The sequence below is a fragment of the Danaus plexippus genome, chromosome 23 (genome assembly GCF_018135715.1).
Source record: "Danaus plexippus chromosome 23, MEX_DaPlex, whole genome shotgun sequence".
Lineage (NCBI taxonomy): Eukaryota > Metazoa > Arthropoda > Insecta > Lepidoptera > Nymphalidae > Danaus > Danaus plexippus.
The window spans coordinates 3,414,636-3,433,351 of record NC_083551.1 but is presented as its reverse complement, the minus strand read 5'-3'; the positions used below and the strand labels follow the sequence as shown (position 1 = coordinate 3,433,351).

Genomic DNA, 18,716 nt, shown 5'->3' with positions numbered 1-18,716 from the left:
AAGTATATTTGAATAGTAACATTAAAAATATCCCGATCTTTTAAATTTTTTAATATTAGGAAATATTTGTTACCGCCTATGATATCTCTACGCTTAATCTAAGTTTCTCACTTTTTTTGATTACAAGCATAGCTGCATTAAAAACTAAAAAGTTCAGTGTATTCAAAATAGATCGGTCGGACTCTACGTTAAAATTATACATAATTATGCTTTATAGTATTGAATAAGTTATATATCAAGAAGATTTTAATATTTCATTTCATTTTGATCACTTGATTTTTTTATTAATATCATAGTTTTATGACATATCAGTAATAGAGAATAGAAAAATATTATGCACTTAGTTTCATACAATGTAAACATTTTCATTAAAGCTTTTCTGGATATACGAATGTTTGTAGCCTTGTTTTTGTTGTTAATGAAATATGTTAGAATGAGGATGATGATGACTAAAATATAATTTCATAATTTCACTTTACTTATTATGTGTTGCTTAAACATTAATAAAATTAATAACTCTCAAGGCTAACTCAATATAGAAAAAAAAGGTATCTAATTAACCCTACAATTTTTTTTTTTTTTTTGCAGAGAAACAAATAGTTTCTACGGCTACTTATTATTAATTTCCTATACCTAAAGCAAACTTCTATTTGAGATTGAAAATATCTACCTTACATTTACTAAGACGCAACGCTAGCTCATGCACTTTAATTATTTTTATGGTCGTTCTCAACAACATGATTGATTAGAAAAAAGGCACGGAGTCAACTTGTTTTAGTAGAAGTTAGAGAGGCGACAAACGTCGTGAGTTTTTGTGTATAACGATTTCATAAAACAGTTATTTTATTTCTACCACATAATCATTGTATCAACGATTGTTATCAAAAAAATATAATAAATTTAAATGAAACAAATATATTTTAGGGTATACTACGCGGATTTTATTATTTAAAAAAACCGAAACGTCGGGATTATGTAGTATTTAAAGTAATAAAATCCGCGTAGTATATCCGAAAATATATAAATGAATAAAACTCGCGAAAGTCGTAAATCTCATTAAAATATAATAAAGTTAATCATAATAATCTTAGGTATTTCAGTAAAAAAATGTGTATCTATTTTTGAAGAAAATATTTTTAAATTAAAGATCTTAATATAAATTTTCAATGAATATTAAGTAACATTGCTATTATTATCTAACGTTTGCAATCAGTTTTCTTAGGTCATCGAAGTGAAGCCTAGAAAATAGTTCTTATCAACATTTACTCTTAAGAATATGTTAGTTAAAGCGACCGAAGTTAACCCCGACGTAGCGAGTTATGAGTAACAGCACAGCGTAAATATGCAATTTAATCACTGCTAATACAGACACATGATTTCTTTTGAAAAAAAAAAGAAAGTTACATAAGATTTACACTCTTATGATTTAAATGGTTTGAATTGGAACTGCAAATGTTTCATGCCACTTTCGAATTATTAGCAATTATTACAGATAAAAAATATTTATATTTTTATTTAAAGTTAAATATTTGGCTTATAAAATTATTATTTTTTATATTATAACTAGTTGCACAGAATTAAATATTTTTAATACAAATTACGCCATATTATTTTAATGAAAAAGCAACCTTTTAATTCTGCTTAGTGTGGCTTGAGTGTGCTTCATAGGAATCCATAAAATTTCTTTTTACTCAAACGAATTCTTGTTTCTTTCGTATCAATCTGTATTAAAAATTTATAAAGAACAATATTATTATATTGTTTTGTTTGGAAGTATCTGTGGGTGCAGAATAATATTTCGGGACTGTATGTTAATTAATCACCGCAGACCTGAATAACAAGCCTTCATTACGTTAATAACCTACTCGCAATAATTCAATTAAGTTACGTTACACAATTAACTGATTCACTGTGCGTTAGTCGGTTGTTGTGTACTATTCATGATAATATTTGATATCAATAAATCCAAGTGAAGTTTATTTTTGAACAGTGAAAAGATATATTCAATTATTCTTTGAAATCATTCTTAAGACATATATATATATTCGTATAATATTATATATAGTTCGACGAATCCTTGCCATATCTTTTTTAGGTATATGAATGATAAAACTATCAATGTTTTATTCCAAACATAGTCATGCTTTAAAGATAATATATAAGAAAATATGTTTAAAGTCATTGAAGTTTAAATTAAATTTGTTAATAACACCAATTAGTTTAGATAATAGAACCTTTTTTGAGATCCTTGTGTATACGTAGAAATCGTTTTTCTTGTATCGACTTATAATAAAGAAACAGGATAATTATTGAACTATTTAAATACAATAAAGAAAATAAATGATGGGCTTCGTTCTTTTTTTTTTTTTGATATTATGGAATTGAATACTATTTATTACTTGATAAAATTTCTATCAAGTAGTGAATTACTGCGCCGATGTTAATATACTATCAGGTTTCATGGTCAATATGGTTATCATTTATATTAAGTGCTCTCGATCTAAGCATTCTGGTATACATAAGTAATTGGATGTGTATGCATGTTCATATCAATAATTACGCATCTGGATTACCGTAATTGATTAAATGCGTCAATCAGGCTAATGCAAAGCAATTTCTCCAAATAAAACTTAGACTAACTTTTAAATATTTGCTCAAAGAAAAAAAAAGATATGCTCAATGATTTAAATAAAAGATTATCGCGTTCTGGTCATAAGCGTCTTGACACATTACATTTTGTTAGCACTCGAAATACATTTACAAATAAACTACCTTCACACTCATTTCTTTTCTTCAAAAGAATAAAATGTATGACATGTGCTATATATTCTACGATATTAGTAAAATACTGACCTTCACCTGATTTAAAAGTAAATTATAATTTATTCTCAACAAATATATGGATATATAATCACGCTCAACAATTCAATTTTATAACTTTGATGTATTTTATTTTTTTTATTTGATGCAGTGTAAGAAGGTTATATATGATTTCTTAATAAAATGATGAGATACATTTAAGTCTTAATTCATTTCTGTGTTCTTAAAAATTCTTCAAATATTCTTAATATGGTTAATAAATTGCTGTTAGGGTTTCCTCGACATATATGTTCTCTTTCGCAAATTATAATAATTGCTGTAACGTAATTATCGTAAACACCATTTTTAACTTATTAATCAATAAAACCAAACTCCCTCTAATGGTTCATTCGCGTGGTTATTCAATCATTTCTTTGATAGACTCTTGTATTGTGCTTCAAGGAAGTAACTAGTTAAATTGCCAGCTTTAATAGACGTATTCTCTTTTGAGTTGAGACGTATTTGGTAATTTAGTTATATTTGTAGCATAATAACCAGACTTTTAAAAATATGTACGTAAAGAATATAATAAGATCATTTTTTTATATAAAAATAAATAAAATAAATGTCTTTTATTCAAACGACTTCTTACGGATATGTATCAGTAAATAGTTAATTGAACCATATTATTCTTTTTTACATCCCTGCAAATAGGAATAAAGAGTATTTAAGGTAAAGAAAATAAGGTACAGGAACTAAAGGAATAAAACATAAGTCATATATAATGGTCCGTTTACTACTTTAATATATTTTCTTTTATTTGAAATGCTATAAAAGTATCATGAAAAAAAAACATATGCTAATAACTCTGTTTTTATGAATAACGAAAAAGTGGTGTTCGGTAGCAATACTCATATATTTTTCTCATTATTCCTTTCATAATTCTGTACAAGTTTTATGAATACTTGGATATGAGCTATTAATTTATTATAACATTTCTTATAAGAGACACTTGACAATAGGTATTGTTTGGAATTTAAGTGAATCTTGTATTGATAAAATACAAGCTCCTCTGAACAAAGGAAGGAAGATTCTGCGAAATGTTTTCACGCTTCGTATGAAATGAGCCTGTAGATCATTCTGTATTTTCTCTTTAGATTGAAAGGAATATGTTCAAATTCGAATTCATTTTGTATTCAGACAATTATATCACAATTTTCTTTAGCTTCTTAATAAAATGACATGTACAAATTAATACGTCCAATAAAATTCCATTAGTGTGAAAATTTTGTTTCATTTATAATTTATTTCAATATTGGACAAAAAATTCAAGTTAGCTATTAACAAATTTTTCCTCTTAACCTTTACCTAAACTCTAATATATTTTTCGGTATGGAATGTGAATTATTTTTGTTTTAAGTTTAATTTCAGTTATATAAAATTGAGCAACTGTAAGAGCCGTCCTCTGGTAGGTCATAAAATTTATTCAAAAATATTTAGGAGTGTTCTAGGATAATTATATTCAACCAAAAATTCTTAATGTCGCACAATAGTAAATTGAATTTGAAAGTCGATAAACACCTGTTAATTTTGTTTGAAGTCATCTTATTAAGTTAGAATTTATCGTTGTCAAATCTTATATATAAAATTCTCGTGTCACCATATTCGTTCCCGTACTTCTTCGAAACGGCTTGACCGATTCTCATGAAATTTTGTGAGCATATTGAGTAGGTCTGAGAGTCGGCCAACATCTATTTTTCATACCCCTTAGTGATAAGGGTTGTTCACCCTTAAACTTTTTTTTTGATTTTTGAACAAATTTTTTTGTTTTTATTTTTTTATAATGTGGCATCAAAAAATACTTACAACCCTAAAAAAATTTTGCATTTTTATCACCAACCCCTATTTTTTTATATATATGTAAACACAATACGAGTGTATGTTTGTTTGTTTCGGCTAATATCTAAAATGGCTGAACCGCGTTTAACGGGACTTATTAGCAGGTAGCTGATGTAATAAAAAGTAACTTAGGATACTTTTTTCAAGATCACGAATGACCATCTATGATTATAATCATCCCGAAATTATAACGCGCGAGTAGGAGGCAGGGCGCATATGGGGCTTGAAAGTTTTGTCATAGTTTCTTATTATTTTTCTTACGCAGACGGAGTCGCGGGTAAGAGCTAGTTCTTTATAAATTTCTTATAAGAAAACACGCATCATTATCACCAATATGTCATTTTTTTATCTTATATGATCTCTTTTTATCATTGGTGATTTTCAATTTTGATTAACAAAAAAATATTTAACGAGTTTCAACCGTCAAAGACTTTGTTAGTGATTATAGATTAGTGGTACTTTTTTAATTAATATTGCTTACATAGAAATAAAATACATCATAATCGTTAGATATAGTTTATTCGACTAGAAATTCTTGAAGAACATTTATAGAACCTGTGTGTCTTCGGAGCTTATTTTTTCTATAGAAAACATTATATACAATATTGTTATAACAGTTATAAGTAAGTTGTAATTCCTAATAATTTATTAAACATATATCCATTTCATTTAGAATAGAAAAGTGATGGTCCTAATTTATATAATATATACAAGGCAATTTCATTTAAATAAAAATCACAATAAATATTTTTTTTTTAGGAAATCACGAGTGGAAAATTCTTAAATATTTTAACGTTGAATAACTATTCATATTAGGTATTTAAAAACAAATATCTTTATATTAAAATAAAATATTTCAAGTATGTTATGTTTAAAAATACTGCCTATCAATAATTTTAATAAAAAACAAGGAATTTCTATGGAACTTATTAATTAATATTATAGTTCTTGCTTCACAATCTACTTTTATTAAAGAAAAATATTTTTGTTGTCGCAACTAATGACTTTTATAGGATGGAATGGTGGTTTTATGTAAAGCTATTAGGTAAGGTATGAGAGTAATCAATCAAAAGTAAAAATTAAATTCAGTTCACTACCATGCAACTGTCATAATAAACAGCATTTCATGTGAGCGTTGCATGAAACAAATAGAGCATTAAATAGACATGTTTGATTTCAGTATGTTAACTAACCGACCAAAACAATCGAATATTCAGCGATTGATTAATAGTATTGTCTAATTACAAAGCTGTTCCCAATAATGTGAATTTAGTTTAAAGCTGAAACAAATCTATGGTTCACCGCTACAATATAGAGGTAATTTATAGTTAGGTGAGTTTGAATTACTGCTATTAAATTACAAACTAATTTACATCTACAATCAAATTCGTCTTAGTTTAAATGAAAGGTTTTGGTATTGAATACTGTGAAAAGTAAAGATATAAAATATAAATGTACCCGTAATCATTATTACAGTAACATTTCACTTGTCACACAAATATTCATCACCACCTCTATAAAACAGAAGTAAAATTGTACAAACGAATTTTACGATAATGTATAAATAGTTTTATATACATTTATGTTTTCATGTTTTTTGGAGATATGTGAAAATAAGTCCCATAAAATTTAACTACCGTATACATCTACCATAAAGTAGGATATTTCAATAAGAATAAAATAGATGTATTATAATATACACATAAACAGTGTAGGTATATACAAACATGCAGGAAAATAGATTTTATGTACAGTACGAAATAACATTTACAAAACATAATGAGTTACATCAATTTATACAACTATATTTAATAATTATAATAATATCATTAGCGCTTTTCCCCCATTTGTGTAATTTATTTTCTAAACATTGGATTTTTGAGAAAATTTGGTGGATATTTTACGTGCAAAGCTTAATTCTATCGAAATTGGAAGGAACTGTCTACTTTCTATACCTTTTTATTTCTATCTAGAAAGATAAGATCTATAATTATATTGCTCTCTTATATGTAACATTTCCTATAGACTGCTTGCAAGAATATCAATGATATACAATATATTGTAATCTTGAACAGAACGTACAATTAAAATTTATACCTCTTTTTTTGGTAATATCCGAAACATAAGGAAATTTTGGACTTCCAATTAAATTCCAAGGTTAAAGCAATGACATTTTATAATAAGATATTTATATAATTAAAAAAATATACTATTTTTAAAGGAAAGAACCACTTCTATTTCCTTTGATAACCTGTTGCGTAGAGTTGACGTAAAAAACGTATCCATTATTACAATCTTAATGAAATACCATTCTGGATTTTCTTTAATTAATTTATTCGATAAGTTTATTAGATATTACACGAAAAAAAAATAAAGACTATTTTATTAAATCTATAAACCCTATCGTAACTTGAATAGGGATACCTTATTTAATTAGCGGAAAGTTGGCAGGTGATCCCTCATCTAAACTAATAAGATTAAAGGGTGAAATGAATTCCACGGGAGATATTCATTAATATGTTTTTTATTTATACACTCCTTTTTCATTATTGGAAAACTGTTGGAGTATGTTTATTCAGGAGATAAAGCAAACATTAGACTCTAAAAAAATATTTTACCAGACAATTATATAATTTATAAAAACTAAATATAAAATGTAAATTTTAAATTATATCAAGAATGTAACGGAAAATTACGTGAATCGAAACTTATTGGGAATAGTAATAGAGTTCGAAAGTACTATGTATACTCGTAGATTTTCAAAATGTCAAATACCTTATATATTATTGCTTTACCGAAAATATTTTCTCTAATCGCTATAAGGAATACACAATAATAATTTATATTTAATTTAAATCTGCTACTTAAGAGAATATGTTTATAAATACTTACTAATAATATATTTGTAATACTGATATCTTCAGTAGGAAAGAAAATGAGTATAAATTAAGCTCTATTATAAATTATATACAATATACATAGCATTATAAAACTTTCATTTATTTAAAGTATCACAGGAATATTAAATTTTTGACAAAAATAGAACAATAAATGTATTTAGCGAACAACTTAACGTAATAGTATGATCGCATTACTGGAAAATAATAATTAGCGTTAAGTTTTTTACTATGTAGTTCTAATATTGCATATATTTTTAACAATATCTACCAAAAGCACTAACATTTATGTATTAGCTAGCTGATATGTGTACGCAACTAAGAGAACTAAAATTATAAAGCAGTCTTTACACGACATCACTTTTATCGAGTAGCCCGTTGTTGCTACTCCCACCTTCATGTCAAATGTGGTAGTCCCTTAAGGGTTTCACTGATTCAGCCGAGGATCTTGGGGTTGGATCGACACCTGATAGCCCAAGTGAACCACTCCTCCGTACAACCAAAGTTTTCGTACCATAATCCGTAACGAAATTGTCATTCCTAGTCGGTGTGTGAGCTCTTACCGTTTGGTAACCGCAGCAAGGCGGATATTTGGACGTGAGAATTTTTTTGAACGCCTCCCGGAATTCTGTGTTGAATATGGAGTAAATGATTGGGTTGAAGGCGGAATTCGAATAGCCGAGCCATGTGAGGATTTTGAACGCAAGATCTGTGAAAAAATCATTTACTTTAAATTCAATGTTAACATACATAATAAGTGTCGTGTAAGGGTGTGATGATTTTTTAACGTGATAAGAATATCAAAGTACTTTTGAAATATAATTTGAAATCTGAACTCGGTAGAATCACGACAAAAATTTATACGTTCTTATTTCTCATGAAAATCTGCGATCATTGGGTTATCCATAATTAAAATATTTTTCAGCTTCTATTGTGTTTATTATAAAAAAAAAAAATTCTTTGACCCTTTACTTTTTAAGTGCTTGACAATTCTTTCTTTTGGTTATTGTAATTTTAAGTGATTGGAAAACATGCAGCACATTATACATAAAAACCAATGAAAATATCAAAATTATTGTAAAGCCTATTATAATTATCACGATCTCATATTAGCAAACGATATTTATCACCATTTGTCCTATAGAATGGATTATTAAAGGTATGTCCCAAACAAGCGGAGGAACGTAGATATTAAATATAGGTATTGTTTGACTAAATGCATTGAATATTTTGTACAACGAAGATAAAATTAATAATATATATTCTATATCAAGAAACATGAAACGCTTTTACGATTTAACATAGTTATTATTGGAATTAATGACGGTTATAGGACCCTTGACCCTGTGGAATAAACGCAGTTTCCTAAAGCTTTTTGCTGTACCCAATGATGTAGTAATTATATTTCAACCCTTAATTATTAATGAAAACCATTACGGAAACCTTTAAACGTTTGGATCTTTTTATGATATAATTATCAATGAACAGATCCAGCGGGAATGATGATAATTGACCTAAATACTGACCCCGCAATGAGGACAGCTCTGACGCCGTGAGTTTCATTAGTAATTTCTTATCATGATGATACATGGTTTCCGTCATTTGTAATTGAAAAAGTTCTTTGTTTTGTTACTTAATATCTTATTTCACTGACGAATCTCTTTGCTAATATGAGAAAACAGCTAAATATTTAATCACACATTGAATATTTTCACTGAACTTTATGTTAGAAAAAATTGATACAACAGTCATGTGTAGACAGTGTGTTCCGTGGACGGTGAAAAATCATTTTGAAATATAGTAACTTTTGAAAACTAAAATGTAATCCAATGTAACGCAATACAATTAACTGTTTATAATTTTGGGACATTTTTTTTTTTATAAACCAAAAAACACAATTATTGAACAAATAAAAAATGTTCTATAGTAATTTGAAAGAATGGAAATATTAAGCAGATAACAAAACCCCTGTAAATATTTCACTTTACACAAGTTCGTAATTCTACCCTCATGGAGGGTATAAACTTTCTTAATTTGGATTCGTAAATAACACAATGGTATAACAAATAGAAACTTTTCTTGTTATGATTATTCAAAAAAAAGCACTGGATAAAAATTACAAATATCCACGCCTAAAAAATACGCAAATGTTCAACTCTTAGGGTAAAAACAATATTGAATTATAGAATAACCTAGAAATAATCAGTGGCAATGGAAAAACAAAAACAATATTAGCTCACCTGGTATACAGGTTTTGCAGAATGCAGCGACGATATTGACGCAAAAGAATGGCACCCAACAGAGCAGGAACACTCCCATAATAATGCCAACGGTGATAGCAGCCTTGTGGTCCGAAACGTGGTAGGGTGACGAGTGGACATGTGTGTGAACGCGCGTACGGACAGATTTCGTCCGATTATCCGGCAACTGTACCGTCCTTGTAACAGCTCGGATAGATTTGACGTGCTTCTGGGCGTAGCAGTATAATCTGTGATATAAAGGTAAGGTTTCACGTCCTTCCGACTTTGATTATCATGTTATTATTACTCAATACTTACGTTAATTAAAGGTATAAATACCGAGTAATTTTTTATAAACTAAATAAAAAAGAGCTAACCATAAAAATTGCAGAAAACCAAAGATTTTTTCTTAATTTATTTTAAAATACTTTATTCCTGTAAAAAAATAAAATAATAATATTGTTATATAAATATTATGTTATCCCGTGATTGTGCTTAAATTTGTTAATTAAAAATTATTCAGAACTTTTTCTTTTCCAAGTGTTGAGGATGAAGTAGGCATTTCTATTTATTTAAGTACAAAAGTTATCAAAGCCCAGAGATTACTTTCATAAACTTTTATATAGTCTGAATACGCTTTCAAAAGATGCTTGCTAATTCTCGAACACAAAAATAATTATTATAATTTTTAATTTCAAGCGAAGTTTAGTTCAATACTATGATACTATTGTTTTTATTTGTATTATATTCTTTTATTTAAATTATAAATCTATTTAATATGAAGTTTTTTATAGTTAAATCTTAATCTATAAAACTTTTAATTCTTTCTAAATATAAAGCCTTACTTACGTATTTATTTTCAAAATATATAAAACTGTAACAACTTTCAGAATGTGGTTTACTCAACAGTAATTAATATGAAATTCGCTGAAATAATTGGTAAGTCTAATATCACTTATAAATACGTCAATTACTTAAACTAGGTTAATGGCATATTGCTCTACAAATTTAGTTCATTCGGAAATTACTAGTAGTTTTGAAAGCCAATAACTCGCTAAAACCTAATAGTTTGAAACTTTAAAAAAATGCTGACAGGCTGACTGCAAGGCATTAAAATTGATTTCAATTTAAATTTTTGTTGTTTAAAAAGGAGAGTAAAAATTTTTATGAACAGACAAAGTTTAAGAAAGCAACGAGAAATTAATAAAGTTGACTTTTCAAACATCTGTTTTAAAGTAAAAAACCGTTAAACGAATTGGGTTAGAGTGTATTAATATATAAAACTAAGTTGAAGTTAACTCACCTGCAGTAAATACTAATCATAACAATGCATGGTAGTATAAACGATATACAACTTGAAACCACGGCGTAAGTAGGTGTTAGCACCAGAGCGCAGGTCGGGTGTGATGGATGGTCGGTAGGAGCAGTCGTCTCAGTCGGCGGGCGATGTAAACCCAACGATATTGGTAGGAAACTGACTAACACAGCCAGTAACCAGATCAAAGCTATCGTTACTATCGCCACTTTTCTTGTAACCCAGCGACCATATCTGGGAAGGACTTATAAATATTAGAAATAAACAAAAAAAAACAAAAAAATAATAAATAAAAAAATAATCACACAGGAATTATTAACGTTAAAATTAGTATAATTTGAACTATAATACGGTAGGTTAAAAAAATAGCAAACAGCGTTTTACTTATATCGGTTATTAAATGAAAATAACCTATAAAATAATCGCTTTAACTACACAGTGAAGATCATTTTGTTTACTTTTATACACTTAAATTTTTTTACATCAGCACCTTTGCTATTCTTTAAACATTAAGGGTCTGTTGAGATGTTTGGCGCATTTCCAACGCTATAATTTACATTAGAAACCAGCCTGTTATGTTAAAGTTATCAATAATTTCACCCTCGTTCGCATTACATACCTGAGTGGATCCTTAATATGTATATATCGGTCGAGGGATATAGCGCAGAGGTTTAATATGGAGGCCGTAGAACACATGACGTCACAAGCGACCCATGTGTCGCAGAACTGTTCACCGAACACCCAATATCTATATAAAATGAGGTCAATGAGAACTTTTGCTTTCAGTCACTTTGATTCTTTTACTTTCAAATTAAACAGATTTTTGTTATTGCAATTCCTCTTACTGACTTAATATAATTCAATATAAAAACACATGAATTGTTTTGATTATTTTAGACATGTATGAATTTCTAAGATTTTCGCGAGTTTTATTCATTGAATTTCTCACATCACATCTCGTCTGTCCGTGATCACGGTTGCTGAAAAGTAACCGAAACGTCGGGAGTATGTAGTTTTGTACAAAAATAAAGCACGCGTAGTTTATCCGAAAAATATTAGTTTCATTTCAATGTATGAATTTATTAAAATTGTAAATACCTAAATTAAATTCAATAGTAAAAACATGCTATATATTATTTACGTGAACTTTTAACATTTGCGCTAGCGTGTTTCGCTGACCAAATATTATAAATTTATAAGGCGATCTCATCTTTCTTGTTTCAAATATTATGAATATAAATAACTCTTTTAATAGCTAAAAATATTAATAGAGATAAAGTGTATATGAATATGACATTTTTAATAGACACGGTTTATATTTATTTGCAAGTAATATTTACAGTACAAAATTATATAGGTACTTCATCTTGATTTTTTGTTATCTTAATATATTTCAACAATTGGTTTTGTCTTTGAAGAATTCGTTAACATCAATTCGGTCTTTTATTTTATAATTTCAAAAGATACTTTTTTATTATACATGATAATTTATTGTTTAATTACTATTTGCAACATTTGAAAAAACTTACCCCTAGTATAGTTTCTAGCAGTACATTCAAGTTTTAAGGTATTTCGATAAGAAGTAACACTTTTCTTATTCTTATATTTAAGCTACATTACTGTAAAGTTTCGTTAAAAATAATCATATATCCGTAAATAAATACACGCGTACCTTCATACATCCATACATTTGTACGACCTTACATTGTTCATCCGTAAATAGGTTCATCCATACATCCGTACCTTTTAAACTTGTAGCTATACGAAATGTTTTGTTCAACCCAAATTTAATATTCGAAATATGAAACCCGTAACGGTTTATGAAATTAGGGATCATCAAATGACATAATGCATATTTAGCTATAATTCTAAGTGATCGCTTTTATGGATCGTTGCTTTTTAATTAAAATTATAAAGTCGTTTGTATGGGGTTTGTTGAGGATAATAGGATTATCATTTGAATGAACTAAATATAATTCCCAAAACATAGAGAAATATGCATTTAAAATAATAGCATATTCAATAAAATACTGGAAACATTAAATGCTTTTTATGCAAAGGAAAGGTTTTTCGATTGATAATAATCAAATGAACATATTTTAATGAACTTTGTCGAAAAATTATAATTCCTTTAGACATAGAGAAAAGAAATTTTGTTGAGTGCTATTATAAAAGATAATTGTTACATACATATTTATTTATTGTTCACCAAAATAAAGAAAAATAAACAATGAATAAAACCAAAGAATGTATAAAAAAAGACAAAAGGGTTCCTACCGCCAAGTGGCGATTTCCTCCAGACAACCTTAAGACTAGGCTTATTTAAATTCTTGAAGAAGATTAAGACAAAAATAATTGAATAGTCACACATATGTGTACGCACAAATATAATGCATTATATATAACAATATGAAATAAATATTAAAAAAAAAAATGAAACATACTAATACAACAATAATCATATTAACTACAGCATAACATATTTATCTATGAGATAAATATAAAAAGTGATGTCTTTATAAGTTTTTTATAAGAAAATACGGATTAACAAAAAAAAAACAAAAATTTAGAAACCATATAGAAAGAGGTAAAATGATGAAGAAAGTATACACATATAATACTTTGTTAAATGATAAGAAATAGAAAAGGTTTAATCAATTCGAGGCTCCTGAGTCTACTAGCAAATATAGGAATTTAGACGTTTATTAAAGATAAGGGTAACATAAGATCGAATAACATACAGTGCAGAAGAAAAAGCATATGGAAATACCGGCAGTAACGTATAGATAGCCACTTGAGCTTGTTTAAAAAAATCAGGGAGCTGATTATATATTGAATCTAGGATTTTCGCGAGTATTTATTTAAATAAAACTAATATTTTCGGATTACTACGCGTTATTTCATACGCGGAAAGTAACCAAAACGTCGGGAGTGTGTAGTTTTAAATATAATAAAATAACGCGTAGTAATCCGAAAATATTCGTTTCATTTGAACTGGTTATATTTTCGCAAATTACATATGAAAAATGTTATCATCCATTGGAGAAGCTAATGTGTACTAATATATGAGCTCAAATAAATGAACCTTGAGTCAGCATAATCAATTATTGAAGGAAGAAGAGAATTCGGCTACATATTTTTTTCAACCCATTCATAACGTATCCATTCAGCAAACATTTTTTTTTTATTACAGCCTCTACCTATTTCATGAAATGTTAATACATACCCTAGTAAATCATTGACTCCAGCGAAAGTCATAACAGCCGCGGCGACCAACATATCAGCAATTGCCAGCGATGCTAGGAACAGGTTTCCAATTCTTCTTAGCCCCCTGTCTGTATATATCGCTATACAGACTAAGATGTTGCCGGCTGCACTAACGAATATCAGTAGTGAAAGGAATATGCCTATAAAAACAAAAAAAAAAACACAGTTAATACTGATAAAGATTGTCACTAAAATGTTGTAATTTAATTATTTGTTTGTTGTCTACTTTGATGATTTCGTAGTACCATAATTGAGACAGTTCAGAAAAAATAATATTATTCAGTGATTTAAGATATACATGTTATAACTTATCTTTTTATGTGGCCGTATAAATGTAACACAGAAATTTTGTCAATTTTCATTAGCTTTAATTAAAACCAACATACCGACAAGTAATATAGATAGCAAAGTGACCGCATCCGGGTCCTCGGCGTCTTCATATTCCACTGTGGTTTCATTAAAATCCAGCGCCGCCTTCCACAAAGAATAAAATAAAATCTTACTTCCAAATAATTATATTTATTCTTATATATATCAAAATTAAAATTTTTGTTCTCTTTTGAATGATTTTTCCTTTTTCATTTCGATTTAAAGTTTAACAAAATTTTATATTTATTATAAATGATATATGTATAACAATGTGCATTTTCATCGCGTACTATATAGAAATTAAAAAGTTAATGAAGTTAAATAAATATTGTTAGTTACCTAGTTTACATGTTAGCTAGTCAGTTTTCATTTATTACTCATACAGCGCGACTTTAAATGAAAACAGTGAACATACAAAGCCTACATTGAAGTCGTTAAGCAAATAGCGCCAAAATACGGCACTGCTGTATAACTAATTGCAGCACTTTTGCTCATTGAAAATTGTGACGTATCGCAAAGATATGAGGTTTAAATTAAATTATAAGCACCCCAATTAAATGCTTAAATCGTGCCTTCATAAATATTCAAAAGTTGCCTTTCATTCACACTGATCGTCCGTTCATCTCTGTTGGTGTTACGTTGATTTAGTTTTTGATATCCGAAAATTTATTAATCATTGTCATTGTTATCATGTATAGTAAAACAATATGCCTAAAATTTATTTTATCGGAACCACACAGCGATTATTCTCAAAAACATTCATATACATTATATGAATTGTTTCTTCCTCGATACGGACTCTTATTACGTTTATTCATTAATGTAAGTAGCCAACAAAGTGATTCTAGCAAATTAATTTTCTTCTTCATATTCTACAATATTAATTATAATTTATAACTGAATATACTGTAAACTAATTTGCGAACTAGACATTTGATTTCTTCCACATTGGTATTCAAAACTTCACTTATTATTTTTTAGTTATGGTTATGGCTAGGACCTAACAAAGAAGGTTCACTAACATTCGAAACTTAATTACTAATTTACGAACGTCTTAAAAAAAGAGACCGATGACATAAAGGGTAATATGGTTTCGAAGAGATTGCAAACTAGAATCAAGTACACTTACTGATTCATGACCAATTTGTCTTACTTCAATATATTCCACATTAAAACGGATAAATGTTATTAATATTTTTGTAGTTATAAGTATATTACATGTATACGTAGATTAGTAAGATTTTGCTGTATTAAAGAGCATATCGTGTTAGATTATCTAAAAGAACGAAACGTTTTTAAGCATTATTTAACATTGATACAATAATCAAAAAAACCTTCGAAATTACACTTTTTTATGCCATTAAATAGTAATAATTATAATTTACAAAATAATCTAAAAAAAAATATACCAATACTAGCAATAATAGAAATTGCTGTAGAAACTTTGTCAGTAAGTATAAGCCTTTTCGGAATAATTTAATGTAATAGTATAAGTTATTTTAAATGAATATGCATTAAATTTATGAGGAAAACATAATAAAAGGTTTTTTTAAATAAATGATAAACAGATGCTTGTGATAGTATACTTAAGAAACTTTCATTGAGATTTTTAAATTTAGTATTGCAACTTAAAATTAAGAAACGCGTTTATAAAACTTAAAATTGGAACGTTTGGGGATTTCACCAACTTTGAATTAAGTTTTTTTATGTTTGTTACGTGACCAGTATTTCGCAATTTCACAGGTAAATAAAACTTCGAACAGTTGGCAGAGTTGAAGTGGAGAAATAGTATCGTTTGTCTTTGATTAAGGAGGAATAGCCGACTCACAGATGTCATTACTGAGTTGATGTTTGTAGCTTTGTTTCACTAACCAACGTAATTCTCAATTTGCATTGTGGCTATTGTTAAGACGAAAGGACCTCCAGCTGTATGTAAATACTGACTATGCCTTTCAAGAACATCTTAGCTCAGAATGTATGTACTGATATTGATTTATAGTCTCACGTACGTAGCAGGTACTAAGATAAGTTGTTTTGTGTATATCCTAGTTATTTAAGATTTAAGATAATTCATCGATAAAATCAGCGTCTCACTCAGATTCAGACTAAAAAATCAACCGTTAATAGGCTTATTATGAGTTTTTACAGTAAAAAAATATCATCTTAGCAATTTATTCATCGTTTGAAGCGTTAAATTTTATTAATTTATAGAAGTTTTTTCTTTTAATATACAACATATTTATATAAAAAATTTAGTTCTATAAGTTAAATTAAATATTACAAAAGACAATTTATAATTTATTCGATTTACTTACATACGTAGGCGAAACGAAATTGAGATCCATTTTAAACTAGTCCCTCACCATGCTGTGCTCAGATTTTTGTATCAATTTTCCACAGGAAACTCTGCATTTGATTTCTCAACCAAGCAATATGGTGCCCCATTTTGCGGTCACATGTCTGAAACAATATTATAATTATTTTATTAAAATTTTTACGAAACTGATATCTACGATTTAATTATTAATGCTGGTTATAAGTTAATTAAATACATACATTTCTTAGTGATAAATATATAAATTTATTATTTATGAAAATTCATTAAAATAATCAAATAAAGTATACAAAATTGTATTTATATTTTTTTATTGAATTCAGCGATTTCCTATCATAATATAAGAACTAGACGTAATAATATTATGAGTATTAAAAAGCAGTAACATGTATTTTCTTAGTTTTTATTTAGTGTTAAAATGATTCCTTTTTTTATTAGCTTATTTATTTGCACAATAATGAACTGCTTGAATACTAAATTGATGAATAATAATGGTATAAGGTATTTCGTTAACACATTTAGTAGTTTTCGGATTAAATTTATCAATATATCCCTAGATATATTTCCACATTTGACCTCTTTCGTAATATAATTATGTGGAATAAGTACTTTCATTTATAAAACCTTTTTAAAAGCTTCCATTGAATCTTTCTTATGCTTTCATTATGGCATGCCTTTTACAATTTGACGCTATGAAAGCGCCAGTCACGGTTTAGAATTTTATTATGATCCAAAAAACAGAGTTTAATATTGAATGGTAGTTTTTATAAAAGACTGCAGATTATTTTCAATAGTTTTTGAAATATATAGTAAAGATATTATAAGAAGACTCTGAGAAGGCATATTTTTATTTTTAGTCAACGGACTTAATGATATAAAGGAACTATTTTCAATTCACTACGTTGTCGAGATTCTAAATCATCTGTGAAACTATCCCGAATAACACTTTATATTGCTTCCTAGCAATCTCTTACCGCATACCGCACACTGTAAACGTTTTAAAAGGTGTTCCGTTTACCTACACAAGATAAATTATATTGCGCTGGCAGCTCAAATTTATACAAAAATGTGTTTCATCAAAATTTAAACTAATCTGATATTCTTAAAAATACCATATTAAATTAAAATATTGACTGTTTATTCGTGTTTCAACGCCTACAATCTAACAATTAACATTTGTACATGTTAAATAAAATACTTATCCGTATTACTATTTGTAATTTTCTCAAATAATTTCCTTCATTCCATTTCACATTATGAAGATTCCGATAGCGTCAAGCCCTCGATTGGATTTGCATAAGTTTTTCGGTGACTCAAGTACCTAAACAATTTGCCACGAGATTGTACGAATAACTTACGGAATGATGTCCTCAATACCATCACAGTATAAAAAATTCAGTTTTCATTTTTATTTAGTTGACAGAGAACTGGACACATTATTCAATTAAATGGTAAACCTAATATCAATGTTTTTAGATTCTCTGACCAACTGGGTAAATAATGCATATGGTATTATGATTATAGTTCATATATTCCAGAGTAGAAGGAAAAAAATCTAGTATATGGTGAAAAGTTACAAGAAAAAAAACTTCAGA

General features: G+C 27.8%; 1 protein-coding gene across 1 annotated transcript; it reads right to left on the bottom strand.

Moving 5' to 3' along the window:
* Positions 1 to 6,797: 6,797 nt before the first annotated feature.
* Positions 6,798 to 17,330, bottom strand: LOC116774879 (dopamine receptor 1). Its single transcript, XM_061524046.1, has 7 exons — positions 17,102 to 17,330; positions 14,804 to 14,891; positions 14,377 to 14,557; positions 11,770 to 11,898; positions 11,139 to 11,384; positions 9,836 to 10,083; positions 6,798 to 8,304 (listed from the first exon to the last, which is right to left on the bottom strand). Exons 1-7 carry the CDS (start codon positions 17,129 to 17,131, stop codon positions 7,997 to 7,999), a joined length of 1,230 nt encoding a protein of 409 aa, XP_061380030.1. The 5' UTR covers positions 17,132 to 17,330; the 3' UTR covers positions 6,798 to 7,996.
* Between the last annotated feature and the right edge of the window lie 1,386 nt (positions 17,331 to 18,716).